This window comes from Trichoplusia ni, chromosome 13 (genome assembly GCF_003590095.1).
Source record: "Trichoplusia ni isolate ovarian cell line Hi5 chromosome 13, tn1, whole genome shotgun sequence".
NCBI lineage: Eukaryota > Metazoa > Arthropoda > Insecta > Lepidoptera > Noctuidae > Trichoplusia > Trichoplusia ni.
The window spans coordinates 1,479,105-1,499,933 of NC_039490.1; the positions used below are offsets into that span (position 1 = coordinate 1,479,105).

The 20,829-nt window shown below is 35.9% G+C and overlaps 1 protein-coding gene across 6 annotated transcripts in view; it reads left to right on the forward strand.

Moving 5' to 3' along the window:
• The window catches only part of LOC113500262 (thymosin beta), a 292,534-nt gene extending 272,078 nt beyond the window's left edge, over positions 1 to 20,456 (forward strand). The window contains exons 1-6 of one of the 6 annotated variants that reach the window (XM_026880979.1): positions 4,377 to 4,465; positions 16,338 to 16,489; positions 17,864 to 17,977; positions 18,285 to 18,398; positions 18,802 to 18,915; positions 19,499 to 20,456. In XM_026880979.1, the coding sequence (XP_026736780.1) occupies positions 4,392 to 4,465; positions 16,338 to 16,489; positions 17,864 to 17,977; positions 18,285 to 18,398; positions 18,802 to 18,915; positions 19,499 to 19,638 (708 nt within the window). In that variant the 5' untranslated portion in view covers positions 4,377 to 4,391 and the 3' untranslated portion in view covers positions 19,639 to 20,456. The other 5 variants (XM_026880982.1, XM_026880981.1, XM_026880980.1 and 2 more) reach the window with 5 other exon arrangements.
• Positions 20,457 to 20,829: the final 373 nt, after the last annotated feature.

Below are 20,829 nucleotides of genomic sequence, written 5' to 3' on the forward strand. Positions count from 1 at the left end.
ATAATACTTACTTAGATAAGTATCTTAACTTGAATTAAACTTAGTATTTGTTGAACTTTCATTGATAACTTTAATTAAATTACCTCCTTTCTGTAAAGTCATTAGCGTGATATGCCGCCATGTTGTTATTTTTTTAGGAAGAAAAACGTATCTTGTTGTGTTCAATAGTAATTTCCACAGTTTTCCTTCATGTTACGAATGCGCGGTAGTCATAAACCACGATGGATAATTACAAAAGAGTTAACCGGTTCGTGTGAACGCGGGGACTTTCGCCGCTTTCACGCATCATAGAGTATTGAACGGCAATCATTGACGAAATCTATAATTAGTACACACGCTACAAATACACACGACAATGTATTACTTATGTCATCCTAGTACGATATTTACAGTAACTTGACTGTAACATTATTATCTGATCCTGAGTTTTAAACCCGGCAATATATTTAATATTTCTTTAAATTTATAATGCTTAGAATATAACAGTAAGTTTCCTGTTGTTCAAATATAGGTAATGAAGCATTTATTTCCATCAAAATATGAATCATGGGCTAAATATCCTCACAGCAGCCACTAGCGTATATTGAGTTGAACACGTTTCCTCGATCGATGGTATATAAGCCCTGTATACAACACGATGCAAGTGCGTTGGTTGGTAATGAAATCTGTCCAGACAGGACACTGGCTCGTGGGAGAGAGAGAACGATATACGCAGACTTGTTTGCGAGAAAGAGGCGAAATAACTTCCCGAATACAAATCGATTGCTCGGGAGACCAAACAACGCGTCGCACCCCTAATACCTAACTGTTAGGGTTGTCTGCAGGGAATTAATGGAATTAGTGCTCGATATTGTTCCAGACAGCGATGGGAAGACAAGGGTCGCCTGTCTGAGCTGAGCCTTTGTTATCACCATGTTAATAACGGAGCAAATGAGATGAGATTACCACCTTAACGATTTTACGTCTGTTTGTGACTATTAAATGACGATAGGAATAAGGGAAAGAGTTAAAGCGGCGACCAGATTTTACGACTACAGCCTCAAAAATATTTTCTGTAGGTACTGAATCGGTCTACAAAGGGAAAAGTATCTCCCAAATTTTGTTAGTGAGGGTGGCAACCATTCCGTCCCCCTCAGTCGCATATATTATTGAGCCCTAGGTACCCTATGTCGGCGTATAGATCAATAAAGGGAGAGGGGAACCGCATCCCAACGTTCCGCAAACGCTCGCCACAGCAATGTTATAAAATAACGCTGTTTTTGTACAGTCGAGAGGCTGAATAATTTACTTAATGTATTCCATTTATACGCATTTTAATAATAACATTGTTTAGCTCAAATAATAGTTATTACAGTTTTTTATTAGTTAAGTATCTAATTATCATTTATGAGAGGTTTTAATTTAGTGTGGTGCATACCGAAAGATTTAGATCGTGTAAAAAATCTGGCGCACAGACAGTGCGCGGTGTTTCTCACCCATCCGTGATGCTTACACTTGAAAATCTCTTAATTGCCGATGCTGCTGGCCTGCTTGACGCTCCATAAAATTTGTGACGTATCTTTGATATTATTAAAACTTAGCTCTAGCTTAGACGAGGTCGATGACATCGCGCCGGTAAATCACACCTCATTAGAATTTTAGTCAGTTTAAATTTTATTTGGCAACATTTTGATAATTAATTAGTTCAACTTAAAGTTACTGTCGGATTTAATGTTTCGCATGCATCTTTTATTAGGAAGTAACAAGAATGTTAAGATAGTTGAATGAATAATCAAATCGATTGCAAGGATAATTAATACAATGGTTTATTGAAGACTGTTGTCTGCCAAATGACTACTAATTCATTCCTTTTTGTCATTCATGTTACCAGCTCCATTAAGTGTTATTGAGTTACGAGACGTCGGCTGTATTCAAATTTGGCATCAGATAAATAGTATGTGCCCTTGCTCGAGCCGTGGGGGCGCAGCCATACGCCCTTGCCCACGCTCCATGAGGGTGACATGCCTATTATACTGCCGAAAAAATAAAATACTTAATCAATTTAATGCCAGACATATAACGGCACATTAAATTAGTTTCGACTTTTTATTTATGTTGACAGTTTATCTCAGTTTATTTATGAGTTGATATAAAAAGTCAATCCAAGACTGTTTTTCGAAGTCCAACAAGTTACAAACCACTTGAGTTGAATCAAAGTTTCTATCAATTACTTTTAGAACTATCTTTCTAGCTCTCTGCTCTATGTTAAATATTCATGCATTTGTTTCGTATCTATACGCTTTCCTAATGATTGAAAGCTGCGCACATCTGAGTAATTAACGTGAAGTGAGCTTTTGCAGGTTTAATTAATGAGGACGTCAATGAAAATGGAAAGCTCCACTTACTGCATGCTTCGCGCTCACAAGTGCAGTGAAACGGTTAGAATTGATGTCGAGACTCCAATTGACAGATGCGAATTCCAATCCAAGATGGCGTATAGTTAATCGATCGTTAGTCGATTCTGATTACTAAGATTGTCGCGGAAGTCACAGGAACCGCTACAAATATGTGCTTAAACAGATGGCAACGTCGTACTCGATATTTATGGAACGATCTTGAAATAGCATCTTGTTTTCATGATGTATTTCTGTCTAATGCACACCTTCTATGTGAAACATGTTTAATTTTATCTTTGGTTAAGGAGAGCGCTAATAATAAATTTAAATGTCATGAAACGGGAATTTTGCCATTATTCTAAATATAGTCTTAAATTTATTAGATTAGCTGGAAATGGCAAAGGTGACCTTTGCAATAATCCTTGAATAAGACATTTGGGGAAAGTACCTACTGCCTACGTATTTATGTAGAGTAAGGTTTCGGTCGGCGCGATAAGTTAGTAACATTGACGGCCCTAGGGACCTGCGTAACTCGTAGTGCCGTAGTACTACCGCAGGACAGGTTCCAGTTTATTATCTGCGCACAACGTGGAACACCTTGGCATACACACTTACAACGAAACCAACAACTGGTTAAAGGATCCACTTTGCTATGAGTCACGACGCTTGACAATGTCGCCAAAGACAATGGCTACATCGATTGTCCGGCGACGTAAAGGAAATGTTACTATGTGGATACTTAGTTAATTTAATTGCTTACTTAGATACTTTAAGAGCAAGATTTATCATTAGAATGGAACCCTTTATAAAGCATAATAGAATTCCAGACGGATATTTGCCAGAATATGTCAGATATTAAATCGATCTGTTCAACATTTTAGGCAACGTTGATGATTAAAAAATTTGTTTTATTCTGACTTTAAACTATGATATTGCAACTTCAAGTCATTAAGCAACATGATAGTTCAAAATCTAGTATTGATTTATCAATTTGTCTATACAGGTCCATATGCCAGCATTATACTGGAATTAGATAGGTTTAGAATTTATTGAATCTCGGTCTAAACGGGACTTGTGACTTAAGATTGATGCTACAAAACTGACGGGGCAATATTTCTTACAAACCGTTAGCAAGAATGTTGTCTTATGCACTATTCCAATGATTCCAAAGCCGTTTGACAGATACCTTTGCCGATAAATTAAAAGCAAACCACTAACTGAGTTTAGTCCCAGCATTACACGTTTGTGCGATGTTTTTAGTATTTGTGATAACTTTGTTGGAATCAGGTTTCCGAGATTCGCGCAAGGTGCACATTCCGGGTAACTTAAAAGTTTTTTGAAGTATCATGTTACACAGCAATATTTGATGTTTAGGCTTACGTTGGTAAAGCTTTTACTTTGCTTTTGGTACACGTGTTCATTTAGTTTTTCAGAGCAAATAGAAACAGTTACTTGTATTAAAACAGGCCTTATTTGTTCTTCTCAAAATTTATTACTTTTCTTTACATAAAAGCAAAAATAGGATAAAATGCTGCTTAAGTTAGGCACGGTAAATTATTGAAGTCACGATGTAGCAGTTGACACAAATGCAAAAACCGTTTTTTTGTTACTGCCCGTGACTGCAAATTGTTTGATCTTTTAAAGTGCTGTTACAGCTAACTATAAAAAGGTATTTAAATCAATATTTGTAAGAATTGATAATAATCAGATCGTACGACGCCTTATCGCGTTTAAAGTGAATGAATCAAGCGAGTATATGGGCAGACTGAGCATTTCACGATAATTTGAATCATAGAGATTAAACCCACGTTACTTTTATAGGACGTGTAGTTTTATTAAATTAACTCATAACTACTGTATTCTCGTCTCACACAGACAAAGTTACGCAACAATAAGTAACAAAGTCAAATAAACAAGTCGCCATTTTGATTGATTGAAGAATTTAAATTTAGAAACAGCTGTACAATGGAATTAAATCGTTCCAGCCAGTGTTAGAATATAGCTGCTTTCTCTGTGATGCACAAATATAATTTAGAGCAACGAACTCCGTTGGCGGGAATATTACTGCCGATGATTGCAGACTTTGCAAGGTACATGTTTGCAATTTAGTATGCAGACGGATATTTTTATTTATTTAAAGTTAACAACATGCATTCCTTATGCACTTGTTGTAAATAATTCACAGTTTTACCTTTACAGATTAAACAATAACTTTTGCCTGCTTTGATTCGTATTTACTTTAATTAATTGTAACCGTTACTCATATAAAATCAATAATTTAAAGTCGTCACAAAGTTAGCAAAATTGGATGAATTAATTAAACAATGTGGGTGTGCAATTGTGCGGTAGTCGATCTTATAATCTGTGTTATCAGCGCATGCACGCTTGATAGTACTAATGCACAGGAAAATGGAAAATATACCGTTCAGCTCATTCCGCACTAGACTGACTGTTTCCAGGAATTCAGAATACATTTAGGTCAAAGACCTGTGGAGTAGCGATATCTTAGTATTTTTACGCCAACGATGTGTCTTGTTTACTGAACAGGAGTTAAAAAGCGTCAATGTTTGCATTTTACATTCTTCACAAACATTTATATTTCTGTTGTTACATTTTTATTTGGAAAATACAAAAACAGATTTTCGAAATGTAATAAATGCTACCTAACTTTCGTTAATCATAGATATATTTCTGTTTAGGTCACATCCTACATGCGTCGCATTTTAATAGTCTTAATTAATACAATGTTGCCAAAACGGAAATACCTCAAGTCATCAATAATGAATAGGTATGACGAAAATGCAAGAATTATGAGACTTTAAATATAAGTAGGTACTTACATAAATAGGTACATATCTATATCTCGAAACATTGGCAAGCAATTTTCAGGATGAAATTGCGAATACATTCGTAACGAACCGAACGAACCGACCCTTATTTGAAGTAGAGCCCTTATAAATTGCTAATATGACCCTTAATAATCTAATATCGAGTTGCTTAGACCCCCAACAACGCTTCAAGCTTTATAAACCCGCCAGGGCGCACCCCAGCTGGTCCTCTTCATAATTATATGTCAGATTGGTATATAAACTCCTTAAATTATCTTCTTGGTGATATTAAATAATCTTCTCTTTCGAAATGAGGCGGTCAATTAAATGCGACCTGCTTTATAGTTACGTAATAAAGTTGTCCCCTTCTGTAAATAGAGTCGCAAAATAAATGGCAACCGGTCATACATCACGCTACTACGCGTCGTCGCAAGATATTTTATCCTGATTTGTCATTTAATTGGCTTGAAGGTCGGAGTTTGGTACCCGGACTACGTGCTACGTTTTTCAAGCGTCTTCATCCATACATTATTTCATTTTGACTATTTTATTTTCGATACCGCACCGAAACTTCTACCAAAATGTTGCCAAAGTTATAACTTACTTAACACACGTTTACTCTGCAGGGTTTGCAAACATTTTATTTTCCGCTTCAAAAACTAAACATCACATCAGGGGTCACATAGGGAACTAGATATCACCCCTCCATACGGTTGATCACGCAGCCTTTGAACATTTACCCTTTAAAGGGTGGTCTGACGAGCTCGAGTACATCAATTTACCGTTTTATGGTTGCGGTGTATCGTAAAATGTTTACTTTTACCATCCTCGACACATTTGCCGGTGTTGCCAGCAACTGACGCACTATTGGAAGGGTATTTACGGAAAGATGGATTTGTTTTCGCAAAACATGACGTTTTGGCTGGAATACTAGAACAAGCATTTCCTAGATTACCTAACTAGCGTGTTTAGTCTAAAGAAATGTTTGAAACGTAACTGGAGGAGTTTGTTTTTGGCCTCCTCATAGTGGAAAAGCTTACGGCATAATAGCTCCTTGTTGAATGATAATTAAATTGTTTGGTGAGTACGACTGTGCGAGCAAATCGAACGCTTAGACTTCGTTTTAGAACAATACAACATCACTTGAAACAGATGGAACAATGAGCTATTTTCTGACGTTCCCAATTTCGCAACTTGTCAAGGGCTTTGCTGTAAAAGTTAGGGGAGTTACACAAGTTTCGAATGTTTAAAATACTGTAATAACCTCATCCAAGTCGAGCACCGGGTAATGAAGTGGCTTATCCCGGCGCACCTCGTCCTCATCATAAAAGTAATTTTCATTAAAATTTTAACGTCACCCTTTCACCACGCTAAGGGCGTCACTCACTACAAGTTGAAGGTACTCGTACTTGTTTTACATAAACTTAACGAGCTATTAATCATGTTTGCTGTTGCACTTTGTTTGTTTATCAAGACTTACATTAATTATATTGATATACTATCAAAATGTATACTTAGCTACAGAATATTCTGGACGTGATAACTGAATATTGACATTTAAAGGATCGACCTGATAGGATGCATGGGAGCTGATAACAGTAGGTTAACATTGACTTATCAAGTGTTTTGGTGCTAACTATTAATAGGAGTGGTTTGGGAACTGTCAGCTGTTTATTAAATAACTGTTAAAGCGGAACTACACCTTAACCCTCGGGATTTTAATTTAACACTAAATAAATATACCTACATGTATTATGTATAGTCGTAATATTGTTCCTTTAACCCATTTAGACCTACCGTACCATATCAACATACGCGATATTTCCTAATATCAACATACTATAGAGGATTAAGTCAAGTATTGTTTGAACGTAACTTCGTAAAATGGCAGTCGTAACTAACATTATATTGGGGAACGTAAATCCATCATCAATCATCCAGCTAGGTGACGTGACATGGCTACAGTTGCTCTCGCCGAAACAGAAAGTTAGTGTATTCGGCAAAAATTGTGTTGACACAAGTGCGAGCAAACACATTAGTGATGTTACATAAAAACTCCTAACTATTTAAAACTAGCTGAGCCCGCGACTTCGTCCGCGTGGTTAGAAGATATAAGTTATAATTTATACCTGCCTTCTATCTATCTATCTGCCTTCTATCTATCTTGTAGGATTCAGTCAGCGTTTGCAATGTAAGCGCAAAAAATATGTTTTTTACGACCTCACATTAGAAACCTCAAAAATTGTAGCCTATGTGTTATTCTGATGTATAAGCTATATTGTGGTAAAATTTCATTCAAATCCATTCAGTAGTTTTTACGTGACAAACAACATCCATACATCCATACTTACAAACTTTCGCCTTTATAATAGTAGTAGGATTTGGAGCTCATAAAATGTACCTAGTCTAATGCTTAAACTCTGTACAAGTTCTTTTTTTGGGTCTAAGAGTTCCTCTTCCGACAATTCCAAAACACAATTCCGAAAGATTTTTTTCCTTTTCAAGTAACTAAGGAGCCCTTTTCAATTCGTTCCCTTCTCAATTCGATTCCACAAGCTCAATTTCCGGGCACCTGATTGAGCGATGTGGGCCTATACTCGCTAACTCTGTCCGGCATAGTTCGGAACCAGTCGGTCTGTGAATCATGCAACCTTAAACTATTTCCTAGGGTCAACTTGTTTAAGGATTCACGAAGCGATTCTCCAAAGTGGTTGAGTATCTCTCGGGTACAATTTAGCTATTTCCCATGTTTGGGGTTGCGGACGCCGGAGGCAACAAATTTTGGAGTAATATTCAATGTGCCACTCCTCATTTGAGTTTGTTTGGAGGGCCTTATTTCGAATTTAAATCAATCGATTTATCGTAAATCTGATATATCGATATAAAGCAGTGAGAATCTTTCTGTTGAGGACATTGTAATAAATCTATTCTTATGTCATTATTCCAAACATTTAACTTGTCAATATTTACACGAACCAAGTCCACATCAAACAAAACTACATTTGTGTGATGTAGTTTTTTTCACGGTAAACTGGCATCTGACATTGGCCAGACTGAAATTTGATACCAATATACATTTTGGAGTCGGCGAAGAGTAGCAAATAAAACGACTTGAATAAGTCTGAGTTCGTTTGCTCTGCACTGACAAATAAAATAAGTTCCATTTAAAGTGGTAAGAGGAAGGAAACTTGCAGACGGGAACGCAGACAGCTATATTGATTTTGTCATGTCTGCGTTTACCGTGTAAGCTTTATGCGATGCTGGGGAATTTAAGAAGCCGAAACGCGAGCTATGTAATATTGTAAAGTAAAATATGACGTTTAAAATACTTAAATTTGATTTTGCGGGTATTTAATTCATTAACAGGTTTGGAATGTTTAACGAAATTAGTAAGTGACTATTTTATTCATTCCAGCGTAGTTTTGCTAAATTAAATCTAAACCGATGGCAACATTTATCAAAACGGCGTCTAATCCAACGTATCTAATCAAAGAATTCAGTCGACCTGGTTCCCATATAGATGGCGACCTTATGTGGAAAGTGACGAGAGCACCATGTATGGCCGCGCTAGGTTACTCGCTATTCACGGTGCATCACGACTTGATCAAGAATATTTGTTATATTAGCACAAGGCTGATCAGAGACGCCATTTACCATAAGAGAGGAGATAAAAACCGCATTTGTCATTTACAGTATCTTAATCATCACGACAATGATTGTACATCGGGGATAAATGCAGTTTTAAAACCGATCTATCTTACTATCTGCTAGTCTAGTATTCTGTGGTTGCGACACCTACGCTTTCTTCAATAGAATAAGTAGTGCATGTGCTGTGTGCACGTATAAAATATTTTTAAAATTGAGCAATACTAAGGAGTTTTATAGTCGTATACATTTCCTCTTTTTCGCAACTTCCCGTCGAAGCGTAGAGTCCATTAAATGCGTCCAATAACGAATTATTGTTTACCGGATAATTTAAAATAAATCACTTTGTATTTCACTTTATCTTATCCTGTGTATTGTCAAAGTATATGACCATTACATTACAGATTTACATCTAATCAAGTTTGGAATCTAAATGCGTTTCCTCGTTGATATTCTCGTGTGGAAGTTGTTATAAGTAATTAGTAATTCCAGTCTCGACGGAACATCCTTTACAAGTAAAAAGGGAACAAGAAGCATAAGTTTCTATCGAGAATTACTCGGGAGATTGCCTCGAGGATGTATCTTGTATTACGACTTACGAGTATTACTGCTACTACTGTCGGGTATACGATTTCCATTACAGTTGCCTCAGACCTCGTCTTATCGAAGCTATTTCTTTTTACGGCTGCTGTTCATAATTATGTTAATAGCCTTCCGCAGAATTTCCATCTAATCCGCTAAATTTCGTAGTAATCAGCACTACCTGAGTCAGTTGCAATAATACTAAGTAGCAGTTGTAGATCGGCAAAACGGTACGAGTCGAGGCCGGCGATCTGCTTACGGTGAAATTTTAATAAGTTAAAAACTTTCTACGGTGTCGGCTCGGCAGACGTGCATCGCATGACTCACTCGGTTCACTGTACGCTCCCCCACCAAAATACGGCAGACGCTGCCATTAAGGCAGTATTGATTCCCCCAAATGTTGGCGAAAACGCTGCTGTTACTCAATCGACACTTATTTTTGCATAACCCTTCAATAGGAATTCATCACCATGCAAACAACTGAATGTAACAATTAAATGATTTCAAAATGGACGCTATTGTAACTCGAAGCGAAGCATTTTTATAACAGGTATAAAATACCATATTTCTATTAATTGCCATGGGAAACAGAACGTTGAAGCAATAATAATTTTTATACTTATGCTATCTCAATGACACATCTTATTTTTTTGTACTTTTAAGGGTGATTACAAGTAAACATTTCGGCTGACATTTTAAAAACTGTGACCATATGGCGCGCATGCGTCGTGTTTTTTATGGCGCCAAGAATGATTCGAGCTGTTTAACGTACTCGTTCTTGCAGGTTCTACACCTTATAAGGTTTTGGAAAGGCACCACGACACGCCACGCACCGTTAAGCTGACTTAATCTAAAGTTACAATAGACGTTGATTTCATTTCGACGAGACAGATGGTCGGACATGTTTGATTTGGATTGTACGCGGCCGCCATTGTTGTAACTACTGGCTAGCATAGCATGGTGATATCTTTAAAGCCCATTGTTTTTTTTCTGTGGTCGCTGTCGTTAGACATTCACATGAGTCACATCCTTTCTCGATACGTAAGAGAAATGTATATCTAAATGGTTAAGGCAGTTAAGAAGCATGAATCAATTATGACGCATACTGTACTGTATTATCATTATTGGGCTTAAATGTGGCGTGACTAGTGACCTCACCTTCGGTTTTCGGGCTTGTGAGTAATCTGTAGGGACAGTCACAAAGGAAAAAATATATTTGAATTTCAGGAATCTTGCGTGCTGACGAAGTATTAATTTTTATTTATTTTCTAAATGATCCTTTTAGCGTTGAAACTGATTTTAATTAAAATTAATTAACATAGAGCCGAATTCCGTAAGGCTATTTTATGCCTTCTTTACACTGACTCACATTTTAATTAATATTTTATGCTTGGCAAGGAACAGAATTATTAATTTTTTAAGTTCAATGTAACTTTTTTTTTTGCTAATATAATTTGCAGTCAAAAGTAATCTATGGTCTAGGCTCAGATGATTCTCAAAAATGTAGTGTATCTGTTTTTTATCATGATGATAATTAGCATCATGCTCTGGTTAGCGGAGCAAGACGCGTGCGGTATTAACAGTGTAACGAGATATGTGCGAGACTTATTTATTAACCCAGCCAGCACACACGACCGCAAACCAAATACATAACTAGACTTGGCTTAGATTGGCCTCAAAGCAATTCATACTATTTCATACCCAGCATGACATACTTACTACAAATAGAAATCCTATAACTTGTGGAATACTTACCTTCATTTATTATCCAAGTTATGAAACTTATGACAGTAAATCAACCCTTGGGTATTTAGTTTCAGAGAGTTTTAGGGGGTTGTGGTTAATTTGGCGTAGAAACACCCTCGCTAATTGCTTTGGGGTGGAATTATGGATACCGGGTAAAATTATGATATACCTACAGCACCAAAGTGGCAAATACTTAGTGTGAGAGGATGTTTGACATAACTTCTGTCGGGTCTGTAAATTAAAGCCAAGCACCTGGTTAACACCTATTTCAATGGGAAACTGAAATAAGCTAAGAGTAGCGACGTCATTTTCTAGACTAGAAGGTTTTTGCCGTGGGATAGGGAAACTGGTGTACTTGAAGAGTAAATCAAACAATTTTCACAGGCTACTTGAGAATATCCCAGCGGACATAAAACTATAAACATTTACAATACCGACAACCTATATAAATAATTAATTGTTAATTTGCTCGCTTCCTTTAGCACATGTCCTTCTTATCTGCCGCCAACAGTTCCAACCTTGGAAAACCTGTCAGCCATGGATAAACGGGGCTTTATTGAGGCCAATTGATAATATTGCAATGGGTGCAGACGTAGCTTGAGTAGTATCATAACGTTGATGCGAAGGAAAACATTTTAGGCATTTTGTAAACGACATCAGGGCACAAAATGATCAAATCTTCTATAATCCGATAGAAATTATAACTTTTGCATAAGTGTGTATTAATTTCATAACAGTGCAGTGTCGTGAATTATTAATTTTGCCCAGAAGTGTCTTTTAGTTAATTTGATAGCTTAACATGTTTCCTTTTACGTCCATTCGTAGGTTGCTAAGTTTAATAAACTCATTTATTAGTATTTTCTTTTATTCCTAATCTAGTTTTCTGTATCTCTAATACTGATCTCCTAATCTAATACTGATCTCCTAATCTAATACTGATCTCTCGGGTTCATTACATACAGCTACTAAATAATTACTTCGTAGCATTAATGTCTCATCACATTTTCTTCCGAAATTAATCCTATAGATTTTGATATTGTGACTAAAAGTTTTCCAATTTCCCGCAATTTGTGAACTTTTTCTGAAGCCTTTCGAAACATGTCTAAACTTTTACTTACTTTTCTCATTTATTCAACTTAGTAATAAAACTTTTTAGGATCACAAATATGGAACCAACTGTCATTGACATATAAAATCAGTCCTTCACGAAACAGTAATTGGACCGACGTTATTGTAAACAAGATTGTTTGTTGCTGTACATATTAACTGTAACGACACGACAGTTTATTGTTTCCAGACAACATATTGTTTGGCTGTCGAAAATATCCCGTAAGGCAATCCCCAAAGGATCTCCTTTGGAAATTCGTTAACATGTTCCAACAAAGTTTTTCAACACGTAGAAAAAGTTGTTTTATCTGGAGAATAACCCTTCACTTTTCCTCTTGTTTGGAGAACGAATAAGTATTGAATACTTCGGTATAAAAGTTTTTATTTCTGTGGTTGTGTTCAATTTATTACATTTTCATGAGTAGAATGATCCGAAATAGATGTCTGAGTCACTGTTACCTTTTAAGTTGCTCATCTGTATTTCCATGCACGCTTCAATAGTCTTGAATAAGGTTTAATAAAATAAATGGATTAAAAATAAATAATTTTATTAGACTGGTTTCGTTAAATACTTAAGTTAAATCCCTACATTTAATATATGTATGTATCTTCGTCATACGCAAGGTAGTTTCTGCACATTTTGGGTATGAAGTTTATACACAAAACTGGATTCGTGGTTCTTGTAAAAGCATTTATAACTATCTCCGGCGTTACCTGGCGGAGTGCGAGGTATTATCACGTTCCCTCCAACATGTTTCGCTGGTTTCGTATTTATCAATACACAGGTAAAACCGGACTGCACACACATACCGACATTGTGACGAAATCAACATTTATCCCACAACGCTTCGCCATCTCACCGGCAATTAACATTATTAAACTAGAAAGTAATTACAATTTACAGAAATTTTAATTACTTTATTACAAAAACTGAATTTTAATGTTTGAAGATTAAAATACAAATGGTTTTCCTTTCATGGAGCTTATGTAGTGTTAATTAAAAGTGTGATTACCCTCGTAGCGTTGATTAGCAGATCATTGCTTTGTTCGCGATGAATGGTGCACTACGCCATGCCCCGTGCCCTGGGGGCCTGCCATGGCGGCCTGCAAACACGCTAGACAAACAAATACTCATAGCTACCTACTTAATGCTCAAATATGGCGCGGATCATTTGCATTGAACAAACAAGCCAACATTTGCTGAACGGCAACTCCTACTACATTTGATTAGATATAGATAGATAGGCATCACAATATCACATGCACATAATAGCGCATTCAAAGTTGATCGGCTCTTATGTCATTTAAGATTTTATCTGTCTAAGATTATAAATATCCGTGTGAAACACAAACTAGTTTTCTACACTTCAAAATAACATATAATTTATAGTAAGCCTTTTATACCATGTTTAAAATCAATAGGTAACTACCAAAACAAAGAGGTCGTTAACCTTTTCCTCGTTCACTAAACACGTTGAACTGACCGATGTCAATCAGTAATATCAGACGAATTGTTATAACAAAACAATATACTTCATTATAATGACGTTTCTGGATCGTTCTGTCACAGGACTCAAACAATAGGCCGTTATCCTCATGTTATTATTATACTAGGTCTATTGTCAGAATATGTAGGTTTTATAATAACGCACATACCTAACCAAAGACTAGAAGAGCAATACATTATGTTTCTCAATTAAATGTCATTATTACTAAATACATCTCATGATTTGACCACTTGGCTGCTGAAATACCGTTTTACCTAAAATCTAAACATTATTATTGTCAAACTATTGTCTAAACAAATGGGAATCAGCTCTTCGGTTAACCTGCCCGCCATGTTCGTTGACAGATTAGTCGGTCTGTCAAAATAAATATGAAACGTTTATATAGTCTATGCACACAAACAAAAGAGTACTAAATCCAAGTTTCCTTCCTTGTGTTATATCTGTTATCAACCCCCGAACAAACATCCTTTTAGAAACAAAAGATTGTTTTCCTGTCCACAGGATGTATTCTGGTTAGTATACACGCCGAGTTGCCGGCAACAATGACCCCGTGTTTTAATATGCGACTGGCGTTGGCTACGGCTGCGGCCATGCGATGCCGCGCCGGGGATAGGCGGCGGAAAAAATACAACTGATCATTGTAATTACTCTATTTAATTACAGGAGAGTTACCGCAACTTAATGAATTCTCGGAATATAGGAAAATTTTATTAAGACTTAATTAATAATTGGTTATTCATCCTCAATATTATGAGCACAAATTATTAAAAAATGTTTTGAAAAGGGGATTGTAATTTATCGTTGAATTTAAAGGTACTGGCGGTAAGCTGATTTAGATTGAAAGAAAAAATAGGATCCTCTCTGGGGATATTAAAAATATTTGAGAGAAGGGTCGGGAAACCTGCTTAAAATAAAAATGTTTTGAACAACGTTTACAAAATAAAAAAATAAGTTTGTTGTAGCATCCAACGGATTTAAAAATGAGTCTGGCTTATGATTCGGTTGCAAAAAAAAAGAACAATATCATTGCTCTTATTTCAAAAAATGATTGACTCTACTCTAGTAGTGATGTGGGCGAAGATAGACAGCACATAAACAGTTAGCCTAGCAACAATTCTCGTGAACGGTACGCATAATATGTTTGTTAAATACAGTTAACTCACTCGCGTTCCATCAGCAATTTGTAATTGAAGAGGTCGCGGTAAGCGTGACTAAAAACTGTTAAAAGTCAACATACAATTAGTAGACATTAATTACTTATTTACTGAAGCTGTGCTCTATAGTTTACTAAGAAGGCTAAGCTATTGTATCAGTGAGAACACTATATAAAAATAGACCATGAAATACGTGGCTTACTATAAAAAGTTTTAAGAATTCGAAGCGAAAGCTCTTTTGCTTCTCACTGATTTTCTGAAAAGGCCGTATAGCAATGTTCTTTATAGCCTACTTGCTTTTTCTTTTTACAAATACTGTGTGCTCTTAGGGGCCCTATTTTGAGGTCACATTTTCTTTTTCTTTATAAAAGTACCGTAATGATCAACAATAAATAGAAAAGGTAGAATAGAAGTGGTATTTCACCCCAATATTCTTTATTGACACGGGGTCAGTGAATGCGTTATTATGCCGACCTTCAGATCACTTCAGACATTTGCGTGACGAGACAGTGAAAACACGCTATCACGAAAAAGTTACACGCAAAGTGGTGTAGGTAACACAAATCGTAAAACACCCTGATTTCTGAAAAACAGCTTTTGCAATTTGAACAATTCGACAGAATGAGCACAAACAAGCAATCCTTTTTTTAATTAAGACATTGCCTATGACTTTAGTGTACCTAGTACTTACAGACTTAAAAAAAAACGCTGCTTAATCGAGATATTATTTAAAACATTCACAACACACCTTTAACTCCCATTTGACTCATGTGCGGCTTCATTTGTTAGTAAACAATGATTAGGTGACTTTCTACTAATGTGTTCGTTCATCGAAAACGTATTTAGTACGTACCTCCGCCTACAGATACGGGAAAGTAGCTGGTTAACCCACGCTCTAAGTCAAAAAGTTTTTTTTGCCGTTACGTTCCATTTACTGGTGATAAAACATGTGAAAGTACTGTCTTGAAGTTTACAGCCAAAGTATTTTAGGATATTTAAATCTAATGAATAAGAAAAATATAAACCTAATTTTCACGAAATTTCAAACAGGAAGTTATATTGTGAAGGGTTGTGGCAAAGTTACGGCTTACAGGATTAAATGATTAAACTACTGACTTAAGGGATTGCTTTGAATTTCCACCGAGATGCTTCAATTACTCCTTTATAAATACGCTCATCTTAACTTCGTACCTGGTTTTATTGTTCTATTTATTTGATAGAAATCTATTATGACTATGTCGTTGTTAGCCTTCATTTATGGTTTTTTTTTTCATGCTGTTCAAAGCTGAATATTTTACTCTTTCCCTCCTTAATCGGAAATATTGGACGTATATACCTAATTCCTCTGTTATCTGACTGCCGTGTGCTCAATCTATATTATTTTCATTCCAGATCCTTAACAATGGCGTGCTCAGTAGATGCTCCCTCCCTGAAGGACCTGCCCAAGGTGGCCACTGACCTCAAGAGCCAGCTGGAAGGCTTCAACCAGAGCTGTCTCCGCGACGTCGACACCAACGAGAAGATCGTGCTGCCATCTGCCGAAGGTATTATACATTTATCCTTTTAAGGTTCGAGATAAAAAATAAGCATATTGTAAACCAAATATCCCGAAACAACGACTCCAATTTCCGTTCTTATTAAGTAATACGTTTAGCAACAACTTAATTAAATTAAGATATTGCTGTTTTGGGATGCGATAAATGCTGCCGCGCCCGGACCCGTAGGCACGAGGCGTTATCGCAAAAACTATCGATAAAATAGTCGTATATCGATATCGATTGCTTCTGTAATAAAAGAGGTTACGGCGGATGTATGTAACAATTTAACGATATCTTTTTCAGCAAAAACGATGGCGGCGGTTTAAAGTTATCTTTAGATGGTTTAAGTATCGATATCATGTTAGTCTGTATAATTTTCGAGATCTAGAGATTCAAATGATCATGATCGCTATTGGCGATACTAACGACATTTCTAAAAATCATTTACATGCATTGTTGTTCTTGATATTGTTCAAATAGACCATTCAGATCACCATTGTACTAAGGTGAAATAGAGCAATTTCGTTCATTCAAAAGCAGAACTTGTCGTGTAGAAAGTTCCGATACTGTCAAAATAAAACGATTAAATAAAATTTGCTTAAGTTAAAATATAATTAACACAACTTAGGTAAAGCTGGTTTGAGTAAAAAAAATATGCGAGCTAATTTGGGGGACACTGTTTAGAAACTTTACGAAGATTCCCTGATGCCTCGGGTGAAAAAAAAACATTTGGCGGCGACCTCAATGTACAGCATCTTAGACCGAACGCTATTTCTAAAACCGTATAAATAAAGTTTAGACAAGTGGTTCAGGTATTGAAGGTTAATTGATTGGCCTAATAATAGTATATGCGTAACTACTTTATTCATTGTTCAAAACTAGGCTAATTAATTTAGCCATCAAGCTCAATACGTCTATAAATCGATTTATCATTTGTAGACGAAATTAATCCGGTAGAAGTGGAGTATCAAATTACGAACTTGAGTTAGTTGGTTGGTAAAATTGCTTGAATTATGAGTATTTGAACATGTATTAAAAAATTGATCAAAAGATTTACTGAAGCAGAAATACTCAGGGCCCATTCACAAGGGGATTGCATTCAACCCTCCATTATACATAAATTTATTGTTATAAATAAAAAACTGTATTAATTTCAATTCTAAGTCTTGCGCCGTCGGCGACCATAGTACTTAGTTGCATAGAGGGATACAACAACCAGTAATGAACATCAATTAGTCTCTTCCTTGTTGTAAAACATAACAAAGGCGGTTACAATCACTTCAGTCTATAGAACGTTCCATGTGACGCTCAAACGATCAAACATTCCATGACTCACGGTCCGATAACAGAATAACAAAGAAAATTTCGATTTCACAACAGACGTAGCGCAAGAAAAGCAACACAACGCGCTACTTCAAGGCGTTGAACAATTTCAGACATCCTCCCTCAGGAAAACGGAGACAGTGGAAAAAATCGTGCTTCCAAACGCACTAGGTATATCACTGGGTGAAATGCCGCGCCACTAATAAATAATAGCGAGTCGCAATACGCCTGTGAGACGTGGCTGCTTTTGCTCATCGCATTCCTTCTAATTTTAACCGTGAAACTAAACCAGGGGACTACATGGAAGTTAATATGTCTTTGACGACTCATTGCAGTTCCTACTCACTGTTGCAAATTAACTATTTTATTCTACTAAAATAATAACGCGCATGTTTTTTTCTAGACGTTGTGAGAGTGCGCCAATTCCAAATAAATTTGAATTTCGAATGTATTTGACACTTGCATCTATGGTTTGCAGATGTTGCCGCCGAGAAAACTCAAAAGTCCCTATTCGATGGTATCGAAAAGTTTGATGCTACAAGGCTGAAGCACACAGAAACACAGGAAAAGAACCCACTTCCTGACAAAGATGGTATGATTTGTTTAATTAAACACCCGATTTTTTGCACAAGCACTTATATGCATGCAGATGCGCAACGACTTTTTAATTTATTAATAGACTATACGTTTATTTGCCAAAATAATATTTTTCGTAATTTTATTGCGCTTAATTTAACGATACTCTCGATGCCCTTATTTTGAATAATTCTATGCAATTTAAATGACTCAAGACTCATTAGCTTATCAATGTTTTCGTGACCATTTAAGGTATGACACGCTTTTTATTCCGAGCACTACAAGCGTGCGGCCAATTAGCATGTAAATGTCGCCTCTCTAGGATGATTGTGTTAGCAACAGGACCGACGCATTGAAAGCTTTTATTATTTACTTGTATTTATTATTTGTTTTGCCTTGCACGATTTGCTTTGCATCAGTTGTAGCAGCGGAGAAACAGCACCAGAATCTGTTGGACGGCGTTGAGCACTTCGACAAGAGTCAGATGAAGCATACGACAACGGAAGAAAAGAACCCCTTGCCACCTATTGAAGGTTTTTGTTTTGCTGCTTTATATTTACCTGCCTGTATATTTTAATGTAACCTCTTCAAAATATTCACGAATCCTTCCCTGTTATATTTTTTAAGGAATACTTTTGTTCTTGTACGCACATGTTAAATTGTTTCACTGTATTTATCTCCTTCTTCTTTGAAAGTAACGATATAATATGATAACTGCTATAAAAGTAAGTTGTGCTAGAACATAAACTGTAGATATTTTCTTAAAAACTATTAGCTGATAGTCATTTTCTACTGCTAGTCTGTACCTACACAAATATCTAGTTTAACATGTTTAATCTCGCGCACTTGTGCGGCCAAATAAAAAAATATTTGTTATTTTTTAGCTCTGTAGATGCTAGTCAAATTTAATAACATTATACAAAGCCATAGACAACACAGACCACTGATTAGGTACCTAGAACACCACGTAGTTAGAAAGAAAAGTAAATAGATTTAATTGAAAATTATTTAATGCCTTAGGCAAAAAATATTATACTTGGCCGATTTATAGTTATCATTATACATTCATCACCACACCATTACCAATCAAATAATAAAAACACCTATTCTCAACAGCTATCGAAGCTGAGAAGGAAAAGAACAAGTTCCTGAACGGCATCGAGAACTTCGACCCTACCAAGTTGAAGCACACTGAGACTTGCGAGAAGAACCCTCTTCCGACCAAGGACGTCATCGAGCAGGAGAAGACGGCCTGAACAGCCTCCTTACTATACTACCCGCAACTATATCTCGCTAGTATCGCCGTATTTTAAACTCGATGTAAGTCATAGGTCCGTTTGCACTGTCCGTTTATCAAGTCTTCATTTTTATCAAACGACGGAACGCCACTAAGTTCAACCAGACTTAGAATGGACTTTGTAAATGGTCCTTATCATTAGTTTATAGGAACCAAATTTTCTATGTCACTTTTTAACGGTATATTATGTATTTAATAAGCGTATTTTACGAGCATTTTATAATTTAATTTATATTGAAAGAATAATTAAGTATGAATGTCCAGTACTGATTTTATTTAAGTCGGGAACACACTGCACTCCAAATAATTTGTATTGTTTTATTCATTCGTCTGTGCTTGTGTTCTCTTTATGTTGAGATATGTTTAAGTGCTCACGAGAATTATGCATCTGCGCGTGTGTGATACTCTGGTCAATAAATTAGGAGTGTAGTTACCAAATCTCATTTGGGTCTAAATTTATTTTTTTAACTTTATTTCTGCGTTGATATAGTATTTTTTCATTGTATTGTATTAACTTAGAAATTAGTTAAGGATCATCGAAGTAGTACTGTAATAATATCACTTGCTCAACCATTTTTGGTATAGATATTCAAAAAGAAAGCAATAGTTTGTTTAAGCATTATGTGAACAATCATAATTTTTATATTGTCATATACAACCAATAATCAACATTTTTCCATTTTTATAATGACGCTGTCGATGCCAATAAACCATTTTTACCGGAATTTTGTATGTTTTACAGACGGTGCTTTTTATAAATATAGATTTAAAAAATGACTGTTGTTTTATTTACTCAACTATTATAAATACTTACACCCAACCTAATAGAACTACCTAACAGAAATCAAAATCGAAAGTTAATTTTTTATAAATAAATGTATATACAGTACATCAACATTAATATAACTTGATGGGGAACTGTATCAACAAACTTAGCCAATCGAAATACTCAAACAAACTGAAGTTGACTTTTTTCTCTTAAAAGCGTTACCTATGTCTGCTGCATTTTTATATGTTGAGCTGGTCGAGACTGCGCGATTCATAGCGACAGATTCCATACAATTTCAAAATAACAATATTTTAATTAAGTAATACCATTCAACGTAACGGCTCTTAAAGGTCTTAAGAAAATATTATTTAACAATATGAT